Source organism: Heptranchias perlo, chromosome 3, assembly GCF_035084215.1.
Source record: "Heptranchias perlo isolate sHepPer1 chromosome 3, sHepPer1.hap1, whole genome shotgun sequence".
NCBI lineage: Eukaryota > Metazoa > Chordata > Chondrichthyes > Hexanchiformes > Hexanchidae > Heptranchias > Heptranchias perlo.
The window spans coordinates 10,093,928-10,118,141 of NC_090327.1; the positions used below are offsets into that span (position 1 = coordinate 10,093,928).

Sequence of the window (24,214 nt, forward strand, 5' to 3'; positions counted from 1 at the left end):
GATGACACAAAGATAAGCAACGTTGTGAGCAATGTAAATGGAAGCATAAAATTACAGAGAGATATTAATAGTTTAAGTGAATGGGCAAAACTGTGGCAAATGGATTTCAGTGTAGGCAAGTGTGAGGTCATCCACTTTGGATCTAAAAAGGATAGATTAGAGTACTTGCTAAATGGTGAAAAGCTCGAAATAATGGATGTTCATAGAGACTTAGGGGTCCATCCTCTTAGATCATTAAAATGTCATGGATAGTTACAGAAAATAATCAGAAAGGCTAATAGAATGCTGGCCTTTTTATCTGGAGGACTAGAATACAAGGGAGTAGGTTATGCTGCAGTTATACAAAGCCCTGGTTAGACCACATCTGGAATACTGCGTTCAGTTCTGGGCAACACACCTGAGGAAGGTTATATTGGCCTTGGAGGGCGTGCAGGATATATTTACTAGAATGATATCTGGACTCCAAGGGTTAAATTGCGAGGCGAGATTGCACAAATTTTTTTAAATTCAGCGTTTATTGCCCATCCCTAATTGCCCTTGAGAAGGTGGTGGTGAGCCGCCTTCTTGAACCGCTGCAGTCCGTGTGGTGAAGGTTCTCCCACAGTGCTGTTAGGAAGGGAGTTCCAGGATTTTGACCCAGTGACGATGAAGGAACGGCGATATATTTCCATGTCAGAATAGTGTGTGACTTGGAGGGGAACGTGCAGATGGTGGTGTTCCCATGCGCCTGCTGCCCTTGTCCTTCTAGGTGGTAGAGGTCGCGGGTTTGGGAGGTGCTGCCGAAGAAGCCTTGGCGATTTGCTGCAGTGCATCTTGTAGATGGTACACACTGCAGCCACAGTGCGTCGGTGGTGGAGGGAGTGAATGTTTAAGATGACGGACGGGGTGTCAATCAAGCGGCTGCTTTGTCCTGGATGGTGTCGAGCTTCTTGAGTGTTGTTGTAGCTGCACTCATCCAAGCAAGTGGAGAGTATTCCATCACAATCTAGATTTGTGCCTTGTAGATGGAGCAAAAGCTTTGGGGAGCCAGGAGGTGAGTCAGACTCTGCAGCCTCTGATCTGCTCTTGTAGCCACAGTATTTATGTGGCTGGTCCAGTTTAGTTTCTGGTCAGTGGTGACCCCCAGGATGTTGATGGTGGGGGATTCGGCGATGGTAATGCCGTTGAATGACAAGGGACTCTCTCTTGTTGGAGATGGTCATTGCCTGGCACTTGTCTGGCATGAATGTTACTTGCCACTTATGAGCCCAAGCCTGGATGTTGTCCAGGTCTTGCTGCATGCGGGCACGGACTGCTTCATTATCTGAGGAATTGCGAATGGAAGTGAACACTGTGCAATCATCAGCGAACATCCCCATTTCTGACCTTATGATGGAGGGAAGGTCATTGATGAAGCAGCTGAAGATGTTTGGGCCTCAGACACTGCCCTGAGGAACTCCTGCAGCGATGTCCTGGAACTGAGATGATTGGCGTCCAACAACCACTACCGTCTTCCTTTGTGCTAGGTATGACTCCAGCCATCGGAGAGTTTTCCCCCTGATTCCCATTGACTTCAATTTTACTAGGGCTCCTTGATGCCACACTCATTCAAATGCTGTCTTGAAGTCAAGGGCAGTCACTCTCACCTCACCTCTGGAATTCAGCTCTTTTGTCCATGTTTGGACCAAGGCTGTAATGAGGTCTGGAGCCGAGTGGTCCTGGCGGAACCCAAACTGGGCATGGGTGAGCAGGTTATTGGTGAGTAAGTGCCGCTTGATAGCACCGTTGACAACACCTTCCATCACTTTGCTGATGATCGAGAGTGGACTGATGGGGCAGTAATCGGCCAGATTGGATTTGTCCTGCATTTTGTGGACAGGACATACCTAGGCAATTTTCCACATTGTCGGGTAGATGCCAGTGTTGTAGCTGTACTGGAACAGTTTGGCTAGAGGCACAGCTAGTTCTGGAGCACAAGTCTTCAGCACTACAGCTGGGATGTTGTTGGGCCCCATAGCCTTTGCTGTATCCAGTGCACTCAGCCGTTTCTTGATATCACGTGGAGTGAATCGAATTGGCTGAAGACTGGCTTCTGTGATGGTGGGGATATCGGGAGGAGGCCGAGATGGATCATCCACCTGGCACTTCCGGCCGAAGTTGGTTGCAAACGCTTCAGCCTTGTCTTTTGCACTCACGTGCCAGGTTCTGCCATCAATGAGGATGGGGATGTTCACGGAGCCTCCTCCTCCCGTTAGTCGTTTAATTGTCCACCACCATTCACGACTGGATGTGGCAGTACTGCAGAGCTTTGATCTGATCCGTTGGTTGTGGAATTTCTTAGCTCTGTCAATAGCATGTTGCTTCCGCTGTTTAGCATGCATGTAGTCCTGAGTTGTAGCTTCACCAGGTTGGGACCTCATTTCTCGGTACGCCTGGTGTTGCTCCTGGCATGCTCTTCTGCACTTCTCATTGAAACAGGGTTGATCCCCTGGCTTGTTGGTAATGCTAGAGTGAGGAATATGCCGGGCCATGAGTTTACAGATTGTGCTGGAATACAGCTCTGCTGCTGCTGATGGCCCACAGCGCCTCATGGATGCCCAGTTTTGAGCTGCCAAATCTGTTCTGAATCTATCTCATTTAGCACGGTGGTAGTGCCACACAACACGATGGACAGTGTACTTGGTGCGAAGATGGGACCTCGTCTCCACAAGAACTGTTCGGTGGTCTCTCCTACCAATACTGTCATGGACAGATGCATCTGCGACAGGTAGATTACGGAGGACGAGGTCAAGTAGATTTTTCCCTCGTGTTGGTTCGCTCACCACCTGCCGCAGGCCTAGTCTGGTAGCTATGTCCTTCAGGACTTGGCCAGTTCGGCCAGTAGTGGTGCTACCGAGCCACTCTTGGTGATGGACATTGAAGTCCCCCACCCAGAGTACATTCTGTGCCCTTGCTACCCTCAGTGCTTCCTCCAAGTGATGCTTAACATGGAGTACTGATTCATCAGCTGAAGGAGGGTGGTAATCAGCAGGAGGTTTCCTGCCCATGTTTGACCTGATGCCATGAGATTTCATGGGGTCCCAGGCCACTCCCTCCCTCTGGTCGGTCTGTCCTGCTGGTGGGACAGGACATACTTAGGGAAGGTGATGGAGAAGTCTGGCACATTGGTTGAAAGGTATGATTCTGTGAGTATGGCTACGTCGGGCTGTTGCTTGACCATTCTGCGGAATAGCTCTCCCAATTTTGGCACAAGTCCCCAGCGGTTAGTGGGGAGGACTTTGCAGGGTCGACTGGGCTTTGTTTACCTTTGCCGTGTCCGGTGCCTCATGGTCCAATGCCGGGTGGTCCGTCTGGTTTTATTCTTATTATGCCTTCTGTAGCAGCCTGGCTTGCTCGGCCATTTCAGACTGCTGGGGCAGTTAAGAATCACCCACATTGCTGTGAGTCTGGAGTCACATGTCGGCCAGACCGGGTGAGGACGGCAGATTTCCTTATCAGAAAGGACCTTTGTGAACCAGATGGGCTTTTGCAACAATCTGGTAGTTTCATGGTCACCATCACTGGTGCCAGCTTTTTTTCCCCAGATTTTTCCTGAATTTAAATTCCCCAGTCACCGTGGTGGGATTTGAACTCATGTCTATGGATTGTTAGTCCAGGCTTGTGGATTACTAGGCCAGTAATATAATCACTGTGCCACCATACCTGTAGTAGGGTTGTATTCCCTGGAACTTAGATGATTGCGGGTAATTTGATCAAAGTTTTCAAGATGTTAAGGGGTACTGATAGGGTAAATTGAGAGAAACTATTTCCACTGGCTGGGGAGTTAGGAATAGGGGACATAACCTAAAAATTAGAGCCAGGACTTTCAGGAGTGATGTTAGGAATCGCTTGTGGTAGAAATTCGGAACTCTGTTCCGCAAACGACAGTTGATGCTAGCTCAATTGTTAATTTTAAATCTGAAATTGATAGATTTTTGTTAACAAAGGTATTAAGGGATATGGGGCTAAGGCGGGTATATGGAGTTAGGTCACAGATCAGCCATGATCTCATTGAATAGCGGAACAGGCTCGAGGGGCTAAATCATAGAAGCATAGAAAGTTGTGGCACAGAAGGAGGCCATTCGGCCCAAAATCCGGCCGATAAAGAGCTATCCAGCTTATTCCCACTTTCCCTGTAGGTTATGGCACTTCAAGTGCACATCCAAGTACTTTTTAAATGAGTTGAGGGTTTCTGCCTCTACCACTCTTTCAGGCAGTGAGTTCCAGACCCCCACCACCCTCTGGGTGAAAAGATTTCTCCTCAGCTCCCCTCTAATCCTTCTACCAATTACTTTAAATCTATGCCCCCTGGTCACTGACCCTTCTGCTCAGGGAAATAGGACCTTCCCATCCACTCTATCTCGTCCTGTCATAATTTTATACACCTCAATTAAATCTCCCCTCAGCCTCCTTTGTTCCAATGAAAACAGCCCCAGCCTATCCAATCTTTTCTCATAGCTAAAATTCTGCAGCCCTGGCAACATCCTCGTAAATCTCCTCTGCACCCTCTCTAGTGCAATCACATCTTTCCTGTAATGTGGTGACCAGAATGTATGTAGTACTCAAGCTGTGGCCTAACTAGTGTTTTATACAGTTCTAGCATAACCTCCCTGCTCTTATATTCTGTGCCTTGGCTAATAAAGAAAAGTATTCTATATGCCTTCTTAACCACCTTATCTACCTGTCCTGCTGCCTTCAGGGATCTGTTGACATGCACTCCAAGGTCCCTTTGTTCCTCTCCACATCTCAGTATCCTCCGATTTATTGTGTACTCCCTTGTCTTGTTTGCCCTCCCCAAATGCATTACCTCACACTTCTCCGGATTGAATTCCATTTGCCACTTTTCTGCCCACCTGACCAGTCCATTGATAGCTTCCTGCAGTCTGCAGCTTTCCTCCTCACTATCAACCACGCGGCCAGTTTTTGTATTATCTGCAAACTTCTTGATCAAGCTCCCCACATTCAAGTTCAAATCATTAATATATACCACAAAAAGCAAGGGACCTAGTAGTGAGCCATGCGGGACCCCACTGGAAACAGCGTTCCAGTCACAAAAACACCCGTCAACCATTACCCTTTGCTTCCTGCCACTGTGCTAATTTTGGATCCAACTTGCCACTTTCCCTTGGATCCCATGGGCTTTTACTTTTTTGACCAGTCTGCCATGTGGGACCTTGTCAAAAGCCTTGCTAAAATCTATGTACACTACATCAAACGTGTTACCCTCATCGACCATCCTTGTTACCCGCTCAAAAAATTAAAATGGGCTGCTCCTGTTCCTATGTTCCTTTAAGATATTCCTTAAAAGCTACCTCTTTAACCAAGCTTTTAATCACCTGTCCTAATGTCTCTTTCTGTGGCTTGGTGTTATTTTTTGTCTGATTATGCTATTATGAGGCGCCTTGTCATGTTTTGCTATGTTAAAGGCACTATTTTGACAAGTTGTTGTTGTAAGAGGCAGGAAAGCCTGATAGAGGAAAGAAACGTGACAGTTTTGAGGTCCTGAGAAGGAGTGAGTTAGAGTAGAAGACTTTGAAATGTCTTAATTTGATCAGAAAGGAAGGAACAGCATCTATGGTGGCACATGTGGTGCTTTGGAACAATGAGAATAATGTTCAGAGGAACAACAACCATGCTACTATGCACTACGATTGCTGATAGCGTGGCAACCAGCAGAAAATATTCTTGCTGAGATTGTGTAATATAAATCATCGGAGGCCATTCGTCCCATCATGCCTGTGCCGGTTCTTTGAAACAACTATCCAATTAGTGCCATTCCCCTGCTCTTTCCACATAGCCCTGCAAATTTTTCCTTTTCAAGTATTTATCCAATTTCCTTTTGAAAGTTGTTATTGAATCTGCTTCCACCACCCTTTCAGGCAGTGCATTCCAGATCGTAACAACTCGCTGCGTAAATCTTTTCCCCTCATGTCGCCTCTGGTTCTTTTGCCAATTACCTTAAATCTGTGTCCTGTGGTTACCGACCCTTCTGCCACTAGAAACAGTTTCTCTTTATTTACTCTATCAAAACCCTTCATGATTTTGAACACCTCTATTAAATCTCTCCTTAACTTTCTCTGCGTGAAGGAGAACAATCCCAGTGGCCACTTCACTGCAATCAGATTGGAAAAATAATCCAGTAAATTCGGATCGGACTTTAGTGCTCGGTCTAAAAAACTGAGGCTGAGTGGAAATGCATTGCGGTACCATTAAATTTAACTTAAGTCTGTATTTAGAGCACTATTATTTGTGTGTGGTTACATTTAGTAAGGTGTGTTATTACTCTGATATGACATTAAACAATTGCCCAGCAAAGATATCAGCGTTTTGTTAGTCAATTACATAACAAGTAAATATGAACTTGCTACTGAACTTAACAGCAACCAAACAAACTGACTTTTCCAGTGAGATTTCCAACAGTCATATTCTGTTAAAAATGAACTGGCTGCGTTGATTAATGAGTTCAATACAACTAACTAGGGTTTTTGAGTTGATTTTTTTTCTCCCACCATTAAGAATGTAACTATTAAACCTTTTAAAGTTAAAATTGATGGAGGAGTCATTATTACCAGCGATACAAATAGGTAACAATTTTGTTGTACATCTAGGTACATCAAAACTACATCACAGAAACAGGCCATTCGGCCCAGCTGGTCTCTGCCGACGTTTATGCTCCACACGAGCCTCCTCCCTCCCTACTTCATCTAACCCTATCAGGATACCCTTCTATTCCTTTCTCCCTCATTTGCTTATCTAGCCTCCCTTTAAATGCATCTGTGCTTTTTGCCTTGTGGTAGCGCGTTCCACATTCTTACTACTCTTGAGTAAAGAAGTCACCCCTGAATTACCCGTTGGATTTATTAGCGACTATTTAATATTTGTGACTTCTAGTTTTGGACTCCCCCACCAGTGGAAACATTTTTCTCTACATCTACCCTATCAAACCGTTTCATTATCCTAAAGACCTCTATCAGGTCACCCCTCAGCCTTCTCTTTTTTTCAGAGAAAAGAACCGCAGCCTGTTCAGCCTTTCCTGATCAGTTATCCTCTCAGTTCTGCTACCATCCTTGTGAATCTTTTTTGCACCCTCTCCATTGCCACTATATCCTTTTTTATAATATGAAGATCGGAACTGTGCACAGTACTCCAAGTGTAGTCTAACCAAGGTTCTATACAAGTTTAACGTAACTTCTTTGCTTTTCAATTCTATCCCTCTAGAAATGAACCTCAGTGCTTGGTTTGCCTTTTTTATGGCCTTGTTAACCTGCGTCGCTACTTTTAGTGATTCGTGTATCTGTACCCCCAGACCCCTTTGCTTCTCTATCTATTTAGACTCTCATTATTCAAGCAGTATGTGGTCCCCTTATTCCTCATACCGAAATACACCACCTCACACTTACCGATCTTGAAATTCAAATGTGCCACTTAGAATCCCGGAAAGGTTACAGCATGGAAGGATGCCATTCGGCCCATCGAGTCCATGCCGGCTTTATGTAAGAGCAATCCAGCTAGTCCCATTCCGCTACCCTATTCCTGTAGCCCTGCAATTATTTTCCTTTCGAGTACTTATCCGGTTCCCTTTTGAAGGTCATGATTGAATCTGCCTCCGTCACCTCTTCTGGCCTTGCATTCCAGATCCTAACCACTCACTGTGTAAAAAAGTTTTTCCTCATATCACCTTTGGTTCTTCTGCCAATCACCTTAAATCTATGTCCTCTGGTTCTTGACCCTTCTGCCAATGGAAACAGTTTCTCTATCTACTCTGTCTAGACTCTTCATGATTTTGAATACCTCTATCAAATCTCCTCGCAGCCGTCTCTGTTCCAAGGAGAACAACCCCAGCTTCTCCAGTCTATCCATGTAACTAAAATCTCTCATCCCTGGAATCATTCTAGTAAATCTCTTCTGCATCCTCTCTAAGGCTTTCACATCTTTCCGAAAGTGCAGTGCCCAGACCTGCACACAGTACTCTAGCTGTGGCCGAACCAGTGATTTATAAAGGTTCATCATGACTTCCTTTCTTTTGTACTCTATTACACTCCCATTCTGCAAGTTTATTAAAGTCGTCTAGCATTTTGACACATTCTTCCTCTGTATTAACTACACCCCCCCAATTTGGTGTCGTCTGCAAATTTTGAAATTGTACTTCCGATTCCCGAATCCAAATCGTTTGTGTAAGTTGTGAACAACAGTGGTCCCAGCAGCGATCCCTGTGGAACATCACTTACCACCTGGCCAGTCTGAGTAACTACCCTTAACCCCTACTCTCTGTTTTCTGTTTTGTAGCCAACTTGCTGTCCACACTGCTTCCTGTCTCCTGACTCCACATGACCTGACCTTAGTCATGAGTCTACAATGCGGTACCTTATCCAAGGTCTTTTGAAAATCCAAATATATTACATCTACTGCATTATCCTTGATCACTCTTTCTGTTACTTCTTCAAATAATTCAATAATGTTGGTCACGCATGACTTTCCCTTCTGAAATCCGTGCTGACTATTCTTTATCATATTTTTGTTCTCTAGATGTTCTTCTATTACATCTTTGAGTAAAGATTCCATCATCTTTCCTACCACCCTCGTTAAGTTAACTGATCAATATTTCCCTGGAGTTGTTGCATCTCCCTTTTTAAATGCAGGAATCATATTAGCTGTCCACCAGTCCTCTGGCACTATTCCCTTTACTAATGAATTTTTATATATATGTAATAATGCCTCTGCTGTCTCCTCCCTAACTTCTTTTAATATTTACGAATGCAGTTCATCCAGACCAGCGGTTTTATGCTCTCTAGGTTTAATTAGTTTATCAATTGACTCCCCCCTTTCTATCTTAAATGTTTTTCTATCTTTTTTGATCTCTTATTCTGGAGTCATACCCACCTTGTTAGTCTCCCTGGTAAATACTGAGGCAAAGTAATTATTTAATATTTCTGCCAATTCACTGTCATTACCTGTGAATTTATCTCGTGCATCCCTTAGTGGCCCTATCCCTATTCAGATTTTTCTTTTGTTATTTATGTGTCTGTAGAATACTTTACTATTTCTCTTTAGATTCCTTGATAATTTAATTTTGTAGTTCCTTTTTGCTTTCCTATTTGTATTTTTGACTTCTTTCCTAACCTCTGTATTCCCTTTTGTCATCCTCTCCTTTATTGTCTACGTACTTAGAGTATGCCTTTTTCTTTTTAACTATTATTATTTTAAATAAGCCTGTATTGGTATAGAGGAAAGTTATACTAAAACTTTAAGTTCACTTCTGCTCTCTTTTAAGCTAAATATATATGTTTCTTCAGCTGCAGCAGAATCCAAACCTGTCGATTCCAGTCACTTAGTCTCAATTGGATGAAGGGGGGATTTTATCTTAGGCTCTGTTTTGTATGAAACATTATTAAATGCTATCATGCTGTTGATCTCAAGAATCATACCAATACAATTTGATGAAATACAACCCATATGGAACATATATTTGTGCCTCCTAATGTGGCTATTTGGAAAATCTTACATTCATATAAAAAGGACACATCCTTTACTCATTAGTTGGAAGAAACAGGGTTTTTGGCATAGGGTTCTTGTGGAAACACTCTGTTGCTTTTTATATGGATTGGTCTTTAGTTTTTGATGACACTGTTTAGAATAGGAAGTATCTAATAAGCAAAGCATTTTCTTTAATGTATTGCCAGCTTATTTAATGTATGCCTGGAGGTCTGAAATTTTATCTTCGATGTTGCAATAATATGTATTTAATTCTCTGAAGTGTTCATAGCAGAAGCTTCATACTTTAAGGGCAGTAGAAAATATTTTTTTCAAATATAGTAATTTGAAACATCTGTAGTGATTAAAAGGAATAAAATGTGCAGCAGTCTTTTATAACTCAATCACATTCATGTTAACCCATACCAGTAGCCAATTAAATTTTCTCATTCGCTTCAATTCAGCTTTGGAAATGTGTTGTCCTGCTTTTGCTCAATTTACACAATAAAGTTTTAATGCATTTACAGTTAGTAGGAATTTGCTTATGTTCAGAGTGATTGTAGTAATTCCAGTGGCATTCATAGCAGGGCACTTATTTAACAGACCTTTTATAGTTAAAAGTTTTAGACCTAGTCTGAAAGACCATTCTGCCCAACATAGGTGTGACAAGTTTTTGTCAGTTTCTATACCTTGTTAATTTGACCATCCTTCTGGAAAGTGCTGTCCCTTGGTTGCTGGTCAGGTTTTTTTGGACTGAACTCTTATCCACCCACCTTCAATGGTTTGTCAACTCACAGCCTCAACTGGAGGTTCACAGGAGTGTGAGGTAAGAGAATTGAACGGTGGAAAAAAAAAGTGAGTTGGAGAGAAGAAATGCTAAACAGTGAACCTCTGGACATCGTGAATGCTGAAATGTGATTTAACACTGGTGGGGCTCTGCTGTAAATCTTAAACCAGGACTTGTGGAAAATAAAATCTAAAATCTTTGGGGTGCAAATCGACTTTGGTGGCAGCGCAAAAGGGGCGACAGCCAATCGGGGGCCCGTTTTACATACGCGACCTGACTTACTTTTCACTTGAAGTTGACGGTAAAGAAAATCAGACAGGATGTAGAAAGGGTCTCCAATTCGCTATCTCCCCATTTATACTACCGCTGAAGTCAGATTTCCCCCGTTTAATACTTAAGGAAAGTGAGTGATAAAATACAACCAAAAGGTTAACGTTTTGTGTGTTTCGATTGTTAGTATTTTCGATAAATAATTGTGAATCTCCAGTGGCTTTGCGTACAGTTGGTCAGAAAATAATGATTTGTCTTTCAGTTGTGTTTGTTAGAACAGGCGGAGTAGGATTACAGTGCCAACTTTGGAGCAAGTAGGAATAACATGTATTACCCATTCATTTCAATGTATTAGGGACATAATTGGGGACAAATTAGGGATGTCATTGGGTTATCAAAGATTATATATTATATATGTAATCTATGCATTTTAAAAAGGCATATATATTTATATTTTTCTGATTAATATCCTTTTGCCTCCCCAATTTATAATGTATGGTTCCCCCACCCAAATCAAAGTACACTTCTGCAATACACATATCTAATGTTCTGCCTGCGTTGACTTGAACTGATTAATATTGAGTGCATGAGCAGACTATGGATGATTTGCTTCCTGCCTTTTCCAAACTTTACACAGAAGTGTTTGTTAATGGCTGAGATCGGGAACTTGCCTTTTGGGGATCATTGAGCTTCAACCCACATCTAACGATTCAATAACTGCTGTTCTTTCACCTGATATATTGTACCATCAGAGTCACTTGCATTGGTCCTACTTAATAAACCGTGTACAATAATATATTGTACAGAAATATTTGGGAAAGGCAATGCAGTGGACGACTACGGTTCTAATATAAGTGTCGCTAAAGACCTGGAAAAAGAAAGAACGTGCATTCATATAGCGCCTCTCACAAGCTCTGGATGTCCCAAAGCATTTCACAGCCAGTGAAATACTTTTGAAGTGTAGTCACTGTTGTAATTTGCACACAGCCAGGTCCCACAAACAGCAAAGAGATAAATGACCAGTTTTAGCGATGTGTGGCTGAGGGATAAATATCGGCCAGGACACCAAGAACTCCCCTGCTTCTCTTCAAATAGTGCTATAGCATCTTTTACATGCAACTGAGAGGGCAGTCAAGGCGTCGGTTTAAGGTTTTAATCTGAAAGACAGCATCTCCAACAGTACAACACTCCCTCAGGTTCTGCACTGAAGTGTCAGCATAGATTACATGGTCTAGTCATGGAATGGGGTTTGAATCTATAATCTTCTGACTCAGAGGTGAAAGTACTACCACTGAGTGAAGGCTGACACTTGTGTGGCAACTTACCTTGAGGCAGTCATGCACCTTCTGATGACCAGTTCATGAGCAATGCTGCAGAAGCCTGGATGCCTCTCAATTTTTGGCCAGAAAATGGGATGTGATGCAGGGGGAGTGGAAAGTTCGGGAGAAAATATTTTCATAAATTAATTACTTAAGTATGAATAACTTAATTCCTAATTATTTACGTACTTAAGTCAGAAACTAGAGGCTTAAACATAAAGCCTATTACATGGCTATGAGGGATGAGTTGGCTAAGGTAGATTGGGAAATTAGATTAAAAGGTAGGACAGTAAATAAGCAATGGCGAACATTTAAAGAAATATTTCATAATTCTCAACGAACATATATTCCATTGAGAACTAAAAACTCCACGGGAAAAGTGATCCATCCGTGGCTAACTAAAGAAGTTAAGGATAGTATGAGATTGAAAGGAGAGGCTTATAATGTTGCCAAGAGGAGTAGTAAGCCTGAGGATTGGGAGAGTTTTAGAAACCAGCAAAGGATAACCAAAACATGAGTAAAGAGGGAGAAAATAGAATATGAGAGTAAACTAGCAAGAAATATAAAAACAGAGTGTAAGAGCTTCTCCAATATGTAAAGAGGAAGAGAGTGACAAATGTAAACAGGGTCCCTTAGAGGCTGAGACAGGAGAAATTATAATGGGGAATAAGGAAGTGGCAGAGATGTTAAACAAATATTTTGCATCTGTCTTCACAGTAGAAGATACAAAAAGCATACCAGAAATAGTGGGAAACCAATGGTCTAATGAGAGTGAGGAACTTAAAGTAATTAATATTAGTAAAGAAAAAGTACTGGAGAAATTAATGGGACTAAAAGCTGACAAATCCCCTAGACCTGATGGGCTATGTCGAAGGATTCCAGAAGAGGTGGCTGCAGAGATAGTGGATACATTGGTTGTGATCTTCCAAAATTCCCTAGATTCTAGAACTGTCCCAGTGGATTTGAAGGTGGCAAATGTAAGAAAGGAGGGAGAGAGAAAACAGAGAACTACAGGCCAGTTAGCCTGACATCTGTTGTCGGGAAAATGCTGGAATCCATTATTAAGGAAGTGGTAACAGGGCACTTAGAAAATCATAATATGATTAGGCAGAGTCAACATGGTTTTATGAAAGGGAAATCGTGTTTTACAAATTTGTGAGAGTTTTTTGAGGATGTAACTAGCAGGGTAGATAAAGGGGAATCAGTGGATGACATATATTTGGATTTTCAAAAGGCATTCAATAAGATGCCACACAAAAGGCTGTTACTCAAGATAAGGGCTCATGGAGTTGGGGGTAATATATTAGCATGGATAGAGGATTGGTTAACAGACAGAAAACAGAGTGTAGGAATAAACGAGTCATTTTCAGGTTAGCAGGCTGTAGCTAGTGGGGTGCCACAAGGATGAGTGCTTGGGCCTCAGCTATTTACAATATCTATCAATGAATTGCACACAGCTGTGTATAATGTGTCCAAGTTTGCTGACGATACAAAGCTAGTTGGGAAAGTAAGCTGTGAGGAGGACGCAGAGTCTGAAATGGTAAGTTGGCCTTTATTTCAAGCAATTTGGAATACAAGAGTAAGGAAGTCTTGCTGCAATTGTACAGGGCTTTGGTGAGAGCATGCCTGGAATACTGTACAGTTTGGGTCTCCTTACCTAAGGAAGGATATACTTGCTTTAGAGGTGGTGCAATGAAGGTTCACTAGATTAATTCCTGGGATGAGAGGGTTGTCCTATGAGGAGAGATTGAGTAAAATGAGCCTATATTCTCTGGAGTTTAGAAGAATGAGAAGTGATCTCATTGTAACGTATAAGATTCTGAGAGGGCTTGACAGGGTAGATGCAGAGAGGCTGTTTTCCCTGGTTGGAGAGTCTAGAACTAGGGGGCATAGTCTCAGGATAAGGGGTGGGCAATTTAGAACTGAGATGAGGAAGAATTTCTTCACTCAGAGGGTTGTTGATCTTTGGAATTCTCTACCCAAGTGCTGTGGATGCTCAGTTGTTGAGTATATTCAAATGTAAGGAATCTTACAACACCAGGTTATAGTCCAACAAATTTATTTTAAAATCACAAGCTTTCGGAGATTATCTCCTTCGTCAGATGAATGAATGAAAAGGTTCTCAAATCGCATATCTTATATTATGTTGGGACAGCATCACACCAATCAAAAGGTGTCGTTGTTATTCAAACAGGCCAGTCACGGAGAACAGCACGTCCCAGTACACTAGATATACATTGTGTCGATTACACAGGCAGGCAGAAAGAAACTCAAAATGGCAGAGAGAGAGAGAGAGAGAATTTTAAAAAACATATAATTTTTTCCCCCCTTTTTGCTGGTGGGGTTACGTGTAGCGTGACATGAACCCAAGATCCCGGTTGAGGCCGTCCTCATGGGTGCGGAACTTGGCTATCAACTTCTGCTCGACGATTTTGCGTTGTCGTGTGTCTCGAAGGCCGCCTTGGAGAACGCTTACCCGAAGATCGGTGGCTGAATGTCCTTGACTGCTAAAGTGTTCCCCGACTGGGAGGGAACCCTCCTGTCTGGCGATTGTTGCGCGGTGTCCGTTCATCCGTTGTCGCAGCGTCTGCATGGTCTCGCCAATGTACCATGCTCCGGGGCATCCTTTCCTGCAACGTATGAGGTAGACAACGTTGGCCGAGTCACAGGAGTATGAACCATGTACCTGGTGGGTGGTGTCCTCTCGTGTGATGGTGGTATCCGTGTCGATGATCTGGCATGTCTTGCAGAGGTTGCCGTGGCAGGGTTGTGTGGTGTCGTGGACGCTGTTCTCCTGAAAACTGGGTAACTTGCTGCGAACGATGGTCTGTTTGAGGTTGGGTGGCTGTTTAAAGGCGAGCAGTGGAGGCGTGGGGATGGCCTTAGCGAGGTGTTCGTCGTCATCGATGACATGTTGAAGGCTGCGGAGAACATGGTGTAGTTTCTCCGCTCCAGGGAAGTACTGGACGACGAAGGGTACTCTGTTGGTTGCGTCCCGTGTTTGTCTTCTGAGGAGGTCTATGCGATTCTTCGCTGTGGCCCGTCGGAACTGTCGATCGACAAGTCGAGCGTCATATCTCGTTCTTACGAGGGCATCTTTCAGCGTCTGTAGGTGTCCATCGCGTTCCTCCTCGTCTGAGCAGATCCTGTGTATTCGTAGGGCCTGTCCATAAGGGATGGCCTCTTTGACGTGGTTGGGGTGGAAGCTGGAAAAGTGGAGCATCGTGAGGTTGTCCGTGGGCTTGCGGTAGAGTGAGGTGCTGAGGCGCCCGTCTTTGATGGAGATTTGTGTGTCCAAGAAAGAAACCGATTCTGAGGAGTAGTCCATGGTGAGTTTGATGGTGGGATGGAACTTGTTGATGTTATCGTGTAGTCTCTTCAGTGATTCTTCGCCGTGGGTCCATAGGAAGAAAATGTCGTCGATGTATCTGGTGTATAGTGTTGGTTGGAGGTCCTGTGCAGTGAAGAAGTCGTGCTCGAACTTGTGCATGAAAATGTTGGCGTATTGGGGTGCGAATTTGGTCCCCAACAGCTTTTTGGGGGGAGAGAGTTCCAGATTTCCACTACCCTTTGTGTGAAGAAGTGCTTCCTGACATCACTCCTAAACGGCCCAGCTCCAATTTTAAGGTTATGCCCCCTTGTTCTGAACTCCCTCACCAGAGGAAGTAGTTTCTCTCTACCTACCCTATCAATTCCTTTAATCATCTTAGACATCTCAATTAGATCACCCCGTAATCTTCTATATTGGGTTACATCGAGACTACAGCACAGAAACAGGCCATTTGTCCCAAGTGGTCTAAGGCCGGCCTTTTTGCTCCACACGAACCTTCTCCCTCCCCTCTTCTTCTAACCCTGTCAGCATACCCTTCTATTCCATTCTCCCTCATGTGCTTAACTAGCTTCCTCCTAAATGCACCTATGCTATTTGCCTCAACTACCATTCTTACCACACTTTGGGTAAAGAAGTTTCTCCTGAATTACCTATTGGATTTATTAGTAACCTCTAGTTTTGGACTCCCCCACAAGTGGAAACATTGTTTCTACATCTACCCTGTCATTATCTTGAAGACCTCTATCAGGTCACCCCTCAGTCTTTTTTCTAATGAAAAGACAGCCTGTTTAGTCTTTCCTGATAAGTATATCCTCTCAGTTCTGGTATCATCCTTGTGAATCTTTTTTGCACCTTCTCCAATGCCTGTATATCCTTTTTATAATATGGAAATCAGAACTGTGCATAGTTCAAGTGTAGTCTAACCAAGGTTCCATATAAGTTTAACATAACTTCTCTGCTTTTCAATTCTATCCAGCTAGGAATGAACCGCACTGCTTGGTTTGCCTTTTTTATGGCCTTATTAACCTGCATCGCTACTTTTAGTGATTTGTGTATCTGTACCTCCAGATCCCTTTGCCCTTCTGCCCCATTTAGACATCATCCAAACAATAAATGGCCTCCTTATTCTTCCCACCAAAATGCACCAGCTCACACATTTTCTTTATTGAAATTCACCAGTGGCTGGATCATACCTAGCACAAAAGAAGATGGTAGTGGTTGTTGGAGGCCAGTCATCTCAGCCCCAGGACATTGCTGCAGGAGTTCCTCAGGGCAGTGTCCTAGGACCAACCATCTTCAGCTGCTTCATCAATGACCTTCCCTCCATCATAAGGTCAGAAATGGGGATGTTCGCTGATGATTGCACAGTGTTCAGTTCCATTCGCAACCCCTCAGATAATGAAGCAGTCCATGCCTGCATGCAGCAAGACCTGGACAACATCCAGGCTTGGGCTGATAAGTGGCAAGTAACATTCGTGCCAGACAAGTGCCAGGCAATGACCATCTCCAACAAGAGAGAGTCTAATCACCTCCCCTTGACATTCAACGGCATTACCATCGCCGAATTCCCCATCATCAACATCCTGGGAGTCACCATTGACCAGAAACTTAACTGAACCAGCCACTTAAATAGGGCAGGTCAGAGGCTGGATATTCTGTGGCGAGTGACTCACCTCCTGACTCCCCAAAGCCTTTGCACCATCTACAAGGCACAAGTCAGGAGTGTAATGGAATACTCTCCACTTGCCTGGATGAGTACAGCTCCAGGAACACCTAAGAAGCCCGACACCATCCAGGACAAAGCAACCCGCTTGATTGGCCCCCTAAACATTCACTCCTTTCACCACCGGCGCACCGTGGCTGCAGTGTGTACCATCCACAGGATGCAGTGCAGCAACTCGCCAAGGCTTCTCAGACAGCACCTCCCAAACCTCTACCACCCAGAAGGTCAAGGACAGCAGGCGCATGGGAACAACACCACCTACATGTTCCCCTCCAAGTCACACATCATCCCGACTTGGAAATATCTCGCCATTCCTTCATCGTCTCTGGGTCAAAATCCTGGAACTCCCTACCTAACAGCACTGTGGGAGAACCTTCACCACATGGACTGCAGCGGTTCAAGAAGGCGGCTCACCACCACCTTCTCAAGGGCAATTAGGGATGGGCAATAAATGCTGGCCTTGCCAGCGACGCCCACATCCCATGAACGAATAAAAAAAACCTTATCGAAGGCCTTTTGAAAATCCAAATATATTACTTCTATTGCATTACCCTTGTCTATTCTTTCTGTTACTACTTGAAAGAATTCAATAACGTTGATCAAATATGACTTTCCCTTCTGAAATCCGTGCTGACTATTAATTATATTTTTGTTTTCTAGATGTTTTTGTATTACAAGTTTGAGTAAAGATTCCATTATCTTTCCTACCATCGACGTTAAGCTAACTGGTCTATAGATCCCTGGACTTGTTCTATCTCCCTTTTTATATATAGCAGTCACATTAGCTGTTCGCCAGTCCTCTGACACTGTTACCTTTTCTAATGAATTTTTATATATATATAATAATGCCTCTGCTATCTCTTCCCTAACTTCTTTTAATATGCATGGATGCAATCCTCTCCAAGTTTCATCACTTTATCAATTATCTCCCCCCTTTCTATCTAAAATTTCTTAATTTTTTTTTGATTTCTTCTTCTCATGCCGTACCCACCTTGTTAGTCTCCCTGGCAGACACTGAGGTAAAGTGACTATTCAATATTTCTGCCATTTCACTGTCATTACCTGTGAGTTGTGCATCCATTCATTAGTGGCCCTATCCTATCCTGATTTTTCTTTTGTTATTTATGTGTCTATAGAATACTTTACTATTTCTTTTTATATTCCTTAATAATTTAATTTCGTAGTTCCTCTTTGCTTTCCTAATTGTTTTTTTGACAGCCTCCCTAACCTCCTCTTGTTCCCTTTTGTCATCCTCTCTATTGTCTATGTACTTAGAGTATGCCTTTTTTCTTTTACTTTAAATTTTGCTCTTACCTCTTTATTCATCCATTTTGTTTCATTATTGGCTAGTTTGTTCTCTTTTTTTAGAGGGACATTGTTCTCCTGAACTCCATTGATCACCGTTTTAAATATTTCCCACTGATGTTCTATTTTTGTCAAAATTATTTTCCGGTTTACCTTCCCTATTTCCATTCTCATCCCCTCAAAATGAGCTTTTTTCCAATCTATTACTTTGTCTTGCTTATGACTTTCTCAATCATTATTTTAAACCTTATTATATTATGATCTCTATTGCCTAGATGTTCCCCTATGCTTACTTCTCTTATGTGCTCCTGTTCATTTCCTATTACTAGATCCAGCAGTGATTCCTCTCTTGTTGGGCTTCTCACATACTGGGTAGGAAAGGAGTCCTGTTCACACTGTAAAACCTCCATTCCCCTTTCCCTACCTTTTCTTGTTTATTTGGGGATAGTTGGAATCTCCCATGATTATTATTCAATGTGTTTTAATCATTTCATGGATTTGCCTATATATTTCTTCCTCCACTTCCCTTCCACTGTTAGGTGGTCTGCAGAATATGCCTATTAATGTGATTGATCCCTTCTTAAAATTTGTCTCAATCCATGATATGGATTCTGTTTCTATCTTAATATTTCTTGTGTCCCTTTTTTCTGTTGCCATTATGTTGTCTCTAATTAGTACAGCTACTCCACCCCCTCTTCCTTCCCTAATGCAAGCCTAGTCTATGCACTCTTTCCTCATCATTTCACCATTTTAGCCCCGGTATCATATCAGGGAAGCCTGGTGATGGCTTCTTTTGAGAAATGACCTTACAACATACATCAGCATTCAGCCAATGCCCTATCACAGAATCATTGAATGGTTACAGCACAGAAGGAGTCCATTCAGCCCATCGAGCCATGCTTGCTCTTTGTAAGAGCAATCCAGTTAGTCCCATTTCCCCCGCTCTTTCCACATAGCCTGACACAATTTTTTCCCTTCAAGTATTTGTCCAATTCCTTTTTGAAAGCCAGGACTGAATCTGCTTCCATCACTCTTTCCAGCAGCGCATTCCAGATCAAAACAACTCTCTGCATAAAAACATGTTTCCTCCTGTCACCTCTGGTTCTTTTGCCAATCACCTTAAATCTGTGTCCTCTGGTTCTCGAGCCTTCCGTCAATGGTTTCTCTTTATTTACTTTATCTAAACCCTTCATGATTTTGAACACTTCTCTCAATTCTCTTCTTAACCTTCTCTGCTTTAAGGAGAATAACCCCATCTTCTCCAGTCTATCCACGTAACTGAAGTCCCTCGTCCCTGGAACCATTCTAGCAAATCTTTTCTGCACCGCAAATATTTTCTACACCGCAAATATTTTCTGCGCCTTCTCTAAGGCCTTCGCATCCTTCCTAAAGTGCAGTGCCCAGAATTGGACACAATACTCCAGTTGTGGCCGAACCAGTGTTTTATAAAGGTTCAACAGAACATCCTTGCTTTTGTACTCTGTGCGTCTATTTATAACGCCTAGAATCCCGTATGCTTTTTTAACCACTTTCTCAACCTGTCCTGCCACCTTCAAAGATTTGTGCACCTATACCCCCAGGTGTCTCTGTACTGCACCCCTTTACAATTGTACCATTTAGTTTATATGGCCTTTCCTCGTTCTTCCTGCCAAAATGTATCACTTCACACTTCTCTGCATTAAATTTCATCTGCCATGTGCCCACCCGTTCCACCAGCCTGTCTATGACCTCTGGGAGTCCATAACTATCCTCCTCACTGTTTACTACACTTCCAAGTTTTGTGGCATCTGCAAATTTGGAAATTGTGCCCTGCATACCCAAGTCCAAGTCATTAATATATATCAAAAAAAGCAGTAGTCCTAGTACCGACCCCTGGGGGAACACCACTGTATACCTTCCTCCAGTCCGAAAAAGAACCATTCACCACTACTCTCTGTTTCCTGTCACTTAGCCAATTTGGTATCCATGCTGACACTGCCCCTTTTAGTCCATGGGCTTCAATTTTGCTGACAAGCCTATTATGTGGCATTTTATCAAACGCCTTTTGAAAGTCCATATACACAACATCAACCGCACAGCCCTCATCAACCCTCTCTGTTACCTCATCAAAAAACCCAATCAAGTTAGTTAATCATGATTTGCCTTTAACAAATCCATGCTGGCTTTCCTTTATTAATCCACACTTGTCCAAGTGACTATTAATTTTGTCCCGGATTATTGTTTCTAAAAGCTTCCCCACCACCGAGGTTAAACTCAGTGGCCTGTAGTCGCCGGGTTTATCCTTACACCCTTTTTTGAACATTTGCAATTCTCCAGTCCTCTGGTACCACCCCCATATCTCAGGAGGATTGGAAGATTTTGGCCAGCCTCTCTGCAATTTCCACGCTTACTTCCCTCAGCAACCTAGGATGCATCCCATCTGGACTGAGTGACTTATCTACTTTAAGTACAGCTAGCCTTTCTAATATCTTCTCTTTATCAATTTTTAGCCCATCCAGTATCTCAACTACCTCCTCTCTTACTGTGACTTTGGCAGCATCTTCTTCCTTGTTAAAGACAGATGCAAAGTATTCATTTAGTACCTCAGCCATGCCCTCTGCGTCCATGCATAAATCTCCGTTTTGGTTCCTAATTGGCCCCACCCCTCCTCTTACTATCTGTTTAAAATTTATATGCCTATAGAAGCCTTTTGGATTCCATTTTATGTTAGCCGCCAGTCTATTCTTATACTCTCTCTTTGTCCCTCTTATTTCCTTTTTTCACTTCTCTTCTGTACTTTCTATATTCAGCCTGGTTCTCACTTGTATTATCAATCTGACATCTGTCATACGCCCTCTGTCTCTGCTTCATCTTATACTCTATCTCTTTCGTCATCCAGGGAGCTCTGGCTTTAGTTGCCCTACATTTCCCTCTTGTGGGAATGTTACTAGACTGTACTCAAACCATCTCCTCTTTAAAGGCCGCCCATTGTTTGATTATAGTTTTGCCTGCCAATCTTTGATTCTAATTTACCCGGGCCAGATCCATTCTCATTCCACTGAAATTGGCCCTCCTCCAATTAAGTATTTTTACTCTAGTTTGCTCCTTGTCCTTTTCCATAACTAATCTAAATCTTATGATACTATGATCACTATTCCCTAAATGTTCCCCCACTGACACTTGCTCCACTTGACCCACCTCATTCCCCAGAACCAGATCCAGCAATGCCTCAGGGACATCCTCTCTCTCCAGCACTGCAATATTCTCCTTAATCAATACTGCCATCGCCCCCCCCCCCTCGTTTTCCTTCCCTATCTTTCCTGAACACCTTGTATCCAGGAATATTTAGTATTTAATCCTGCCCTTTTTTGAGCCAGGTCTCCGTTATCGCCACCACATCATATTCCCATGTGGCTATTTGCGCCTGCAGCTCACCGACCTTATTTACCACGCTTTTGTGCATTTACACATATTGCACTCTAAAACTATCTTGGACATTCTCGTATTCTCTCTTAGCGTGATCCCATCTAATGCTAAGCAATACTGCTATTTACTGAGTGCCAACTTAGTAGAAGAAAAAAACTGCAATAGATAGATCATTGAATAGTAAAAGATGTTATGTTAAAGTAAAAATGTTAAATGTCAGTGAAATATTGACAACCAGTGGGGAGTAAATGAGTATGGCAATATTTTTTGAACCACTTAGCTATTACTAATTTTTGCAGTTCTGTCCAAGATGGTGAATTATTGCATTTCCTCTTCAGGTGGAAGCTTATAGATTAGAAAATTTTTATTTTGACACTTTTCAATATTAATGTTATTGAAAAACATGCTGTGCACCGTTGACTTAGTCTTTTATATCTCCGATTATTTACATGCCAGAAATTCCAGTATTTCACTAACAAATGTAACTCTCACTCATATCATTGCAGATCTGTCAACAAGAACAGAATAAGACCACTTCTCCAGAAGGAACTCCAATGGACACTTCCTCACGGCACAGTGGAGCCCAGGACAGTGGCATCGGGAGTGACAGTGCACGAATTCGCATTGTTCAAATTGAACAACAGAGTGGGACCAGTCATCACCGCCTTGCAAGACCTTCCCGCCAGTCTTCCATTGTGAAAAATTTAAATTTTATTCCATTCGATATATTTTTTACAGCCAGCCGCATCTCACTGATGACATACTCTTTTACAGTTAGTTCTAAATCAAAAACCCAACAAGAAATCCAACAACAGAAAGAGGGTGACAAAGTTGGCAAGAGTACATTAAACCTGCAAAATACTGAAACAGATATTGAGCTGGAGAACAAATCAGGCCAACTGGGGATTGCAGTACTGACGGCTGAGGATCTTCTGAATAGCAATGTCCCATTGTCCACAGCAAAAGTTACCAGTCACTTGTCACTAGAAAGTCTCCACACACCAAGCAGGTCATCAGCTCGACAAGCTCTTGGTATCACCATAGTCCGACAGCCAGGCCGCAGAGGAGCAAATGATCTTCAGCTAGAGCCCTTCCTATACTTAGTAATATCTCAGCCTTCTTTATTATTGAGCTGCCACCACCGGAAGCAGAAGGTGGATCTATCGCTTTTTGATGCCACGTTGAAAGCTGTCCCACCAGACTACAAATGTATGGGTAAGAACATTTCCTAGCTGCAAAATTCATTTGATGTTACACATTGATTTTTCTCTCTCTCTCTCTCATTCACCTCGTTCTCCCCCTTCCCCCACCACTTACTACCACAAACAATAATTAGGGAAACCTATTAAGGTGGACATATCAGTAATGTCATTCTTAATGAGGCTTGGGCTCATAAGTGGCAAGTAACATTCGCGCCAGACAAGTGCCAGGCAATGACCATCTCCAACAAGAGAGAGTCTAACCACTTCCCCTTGACATTCAACGGCATTACCATCGCTGAATCCCCCACCATCAACATCCTGGGGGTCACCATTGACTAGAAACTTAACTGGACCAGCCATATAAATACTGTGGCTACAAGAGCAGGTCAGAGGCTGGGTATTCTGCGGCAAGTGACTCACTTCCTGACTCCCCAAAGCCTTTCCACCATCTACAAGGCACAAGTCAGGAGTGTGATGGAATACTCTCCACTTGCCAGGATGAGTGCAGCTCCGACAACACTCAAGAAGGTCGACACCATCCAGGACAAAGCAGCCCACTGATTGGCACCCCATCCACCGCCCTAAACATTCACTCCCTTCACCACCGGTGCACAGTGGCTGCAGTGTGTACCATCCACAGGATGCACTGCAGCAACTCGCCAAAGCTTCTTTGACAGCACCTCCCAAACCCGTGACCTCTACCACCTAGAAGGACAAGAGCACCAGGCACATGGGAACAACACCACCTGCACGTTCCCCTCCAAGTCACACACCATCCCGACTTGGAAATATATCGCCGTTCCTTCATCGTCACTGGGTCAAAATCCTGGAACTCCCTTCCTAACAGCACTGTGGGAGAACCTTCACCACACGGACTGCAGCGGTTCAAAAAGGTGGCTCACCACCACCTTCTCAAGGGCAATTAGGGATGGGCAATAAATGCCGGCCTTGCCAGCGACGCCCACATCCCATTAAGGAATAAAAGAAAGGGTAAATTGGCATCGAGGTTTCTTGACTAATGTTTTTTTAATGGTTTGGCTAAGTTGAGCTTTTAAAAAAAAATTAATTGCAGGCTATTTTAGATCCAATATTGTGTAATGAGAAGGGGTTAATTAATGATCTTATTATAAAGGAGCCCGTAGGGAAGAGTGACCATAATATAATAGAATTCTTCATTAAGTCTGAAAGTGATGTAGTTCAATCCGAAACTAGGGTCTTAAATCTAAACAAAGGAAACTACGAAGGTATGAGGCGCAAGTTGGCTGTGGTTGATTGGGGAACAACATTAAAAGGTATGAGGGTAGACAGGCAATGGCTAGCATTAAAAAAATTAATACATAATTTGCAACAAATATATATTCCTTTAAGGCACAAAAACCCAAC

General features: G+C 43.0%; 1 protein-coding gene across 2 annotated transcripts in view; it reads left to right on the top strand.

The window, feature by feature from the left end:
- LOC137310136 (intermembrane lipid transfer protein VPS13B-like) overlaps positions 1-24,214 on the top strand; it is an 875,231-nt gene that overhangs the window by 701,172 nt on the left and 149,845 nt on the right. For both annotated transcript variants that reach the window (XM_067978114.1, XM_067978120.1), the window contains exon 34: positions 22,136-22,844. In XM_067978114.1, the coding sequence (XP_067834215.1) occupies positions 22,136-22,844 (709 nt within the window). The remainder of the gene's footprint in view (positions 1-22,135; positions 22,845-24,214) is intronic.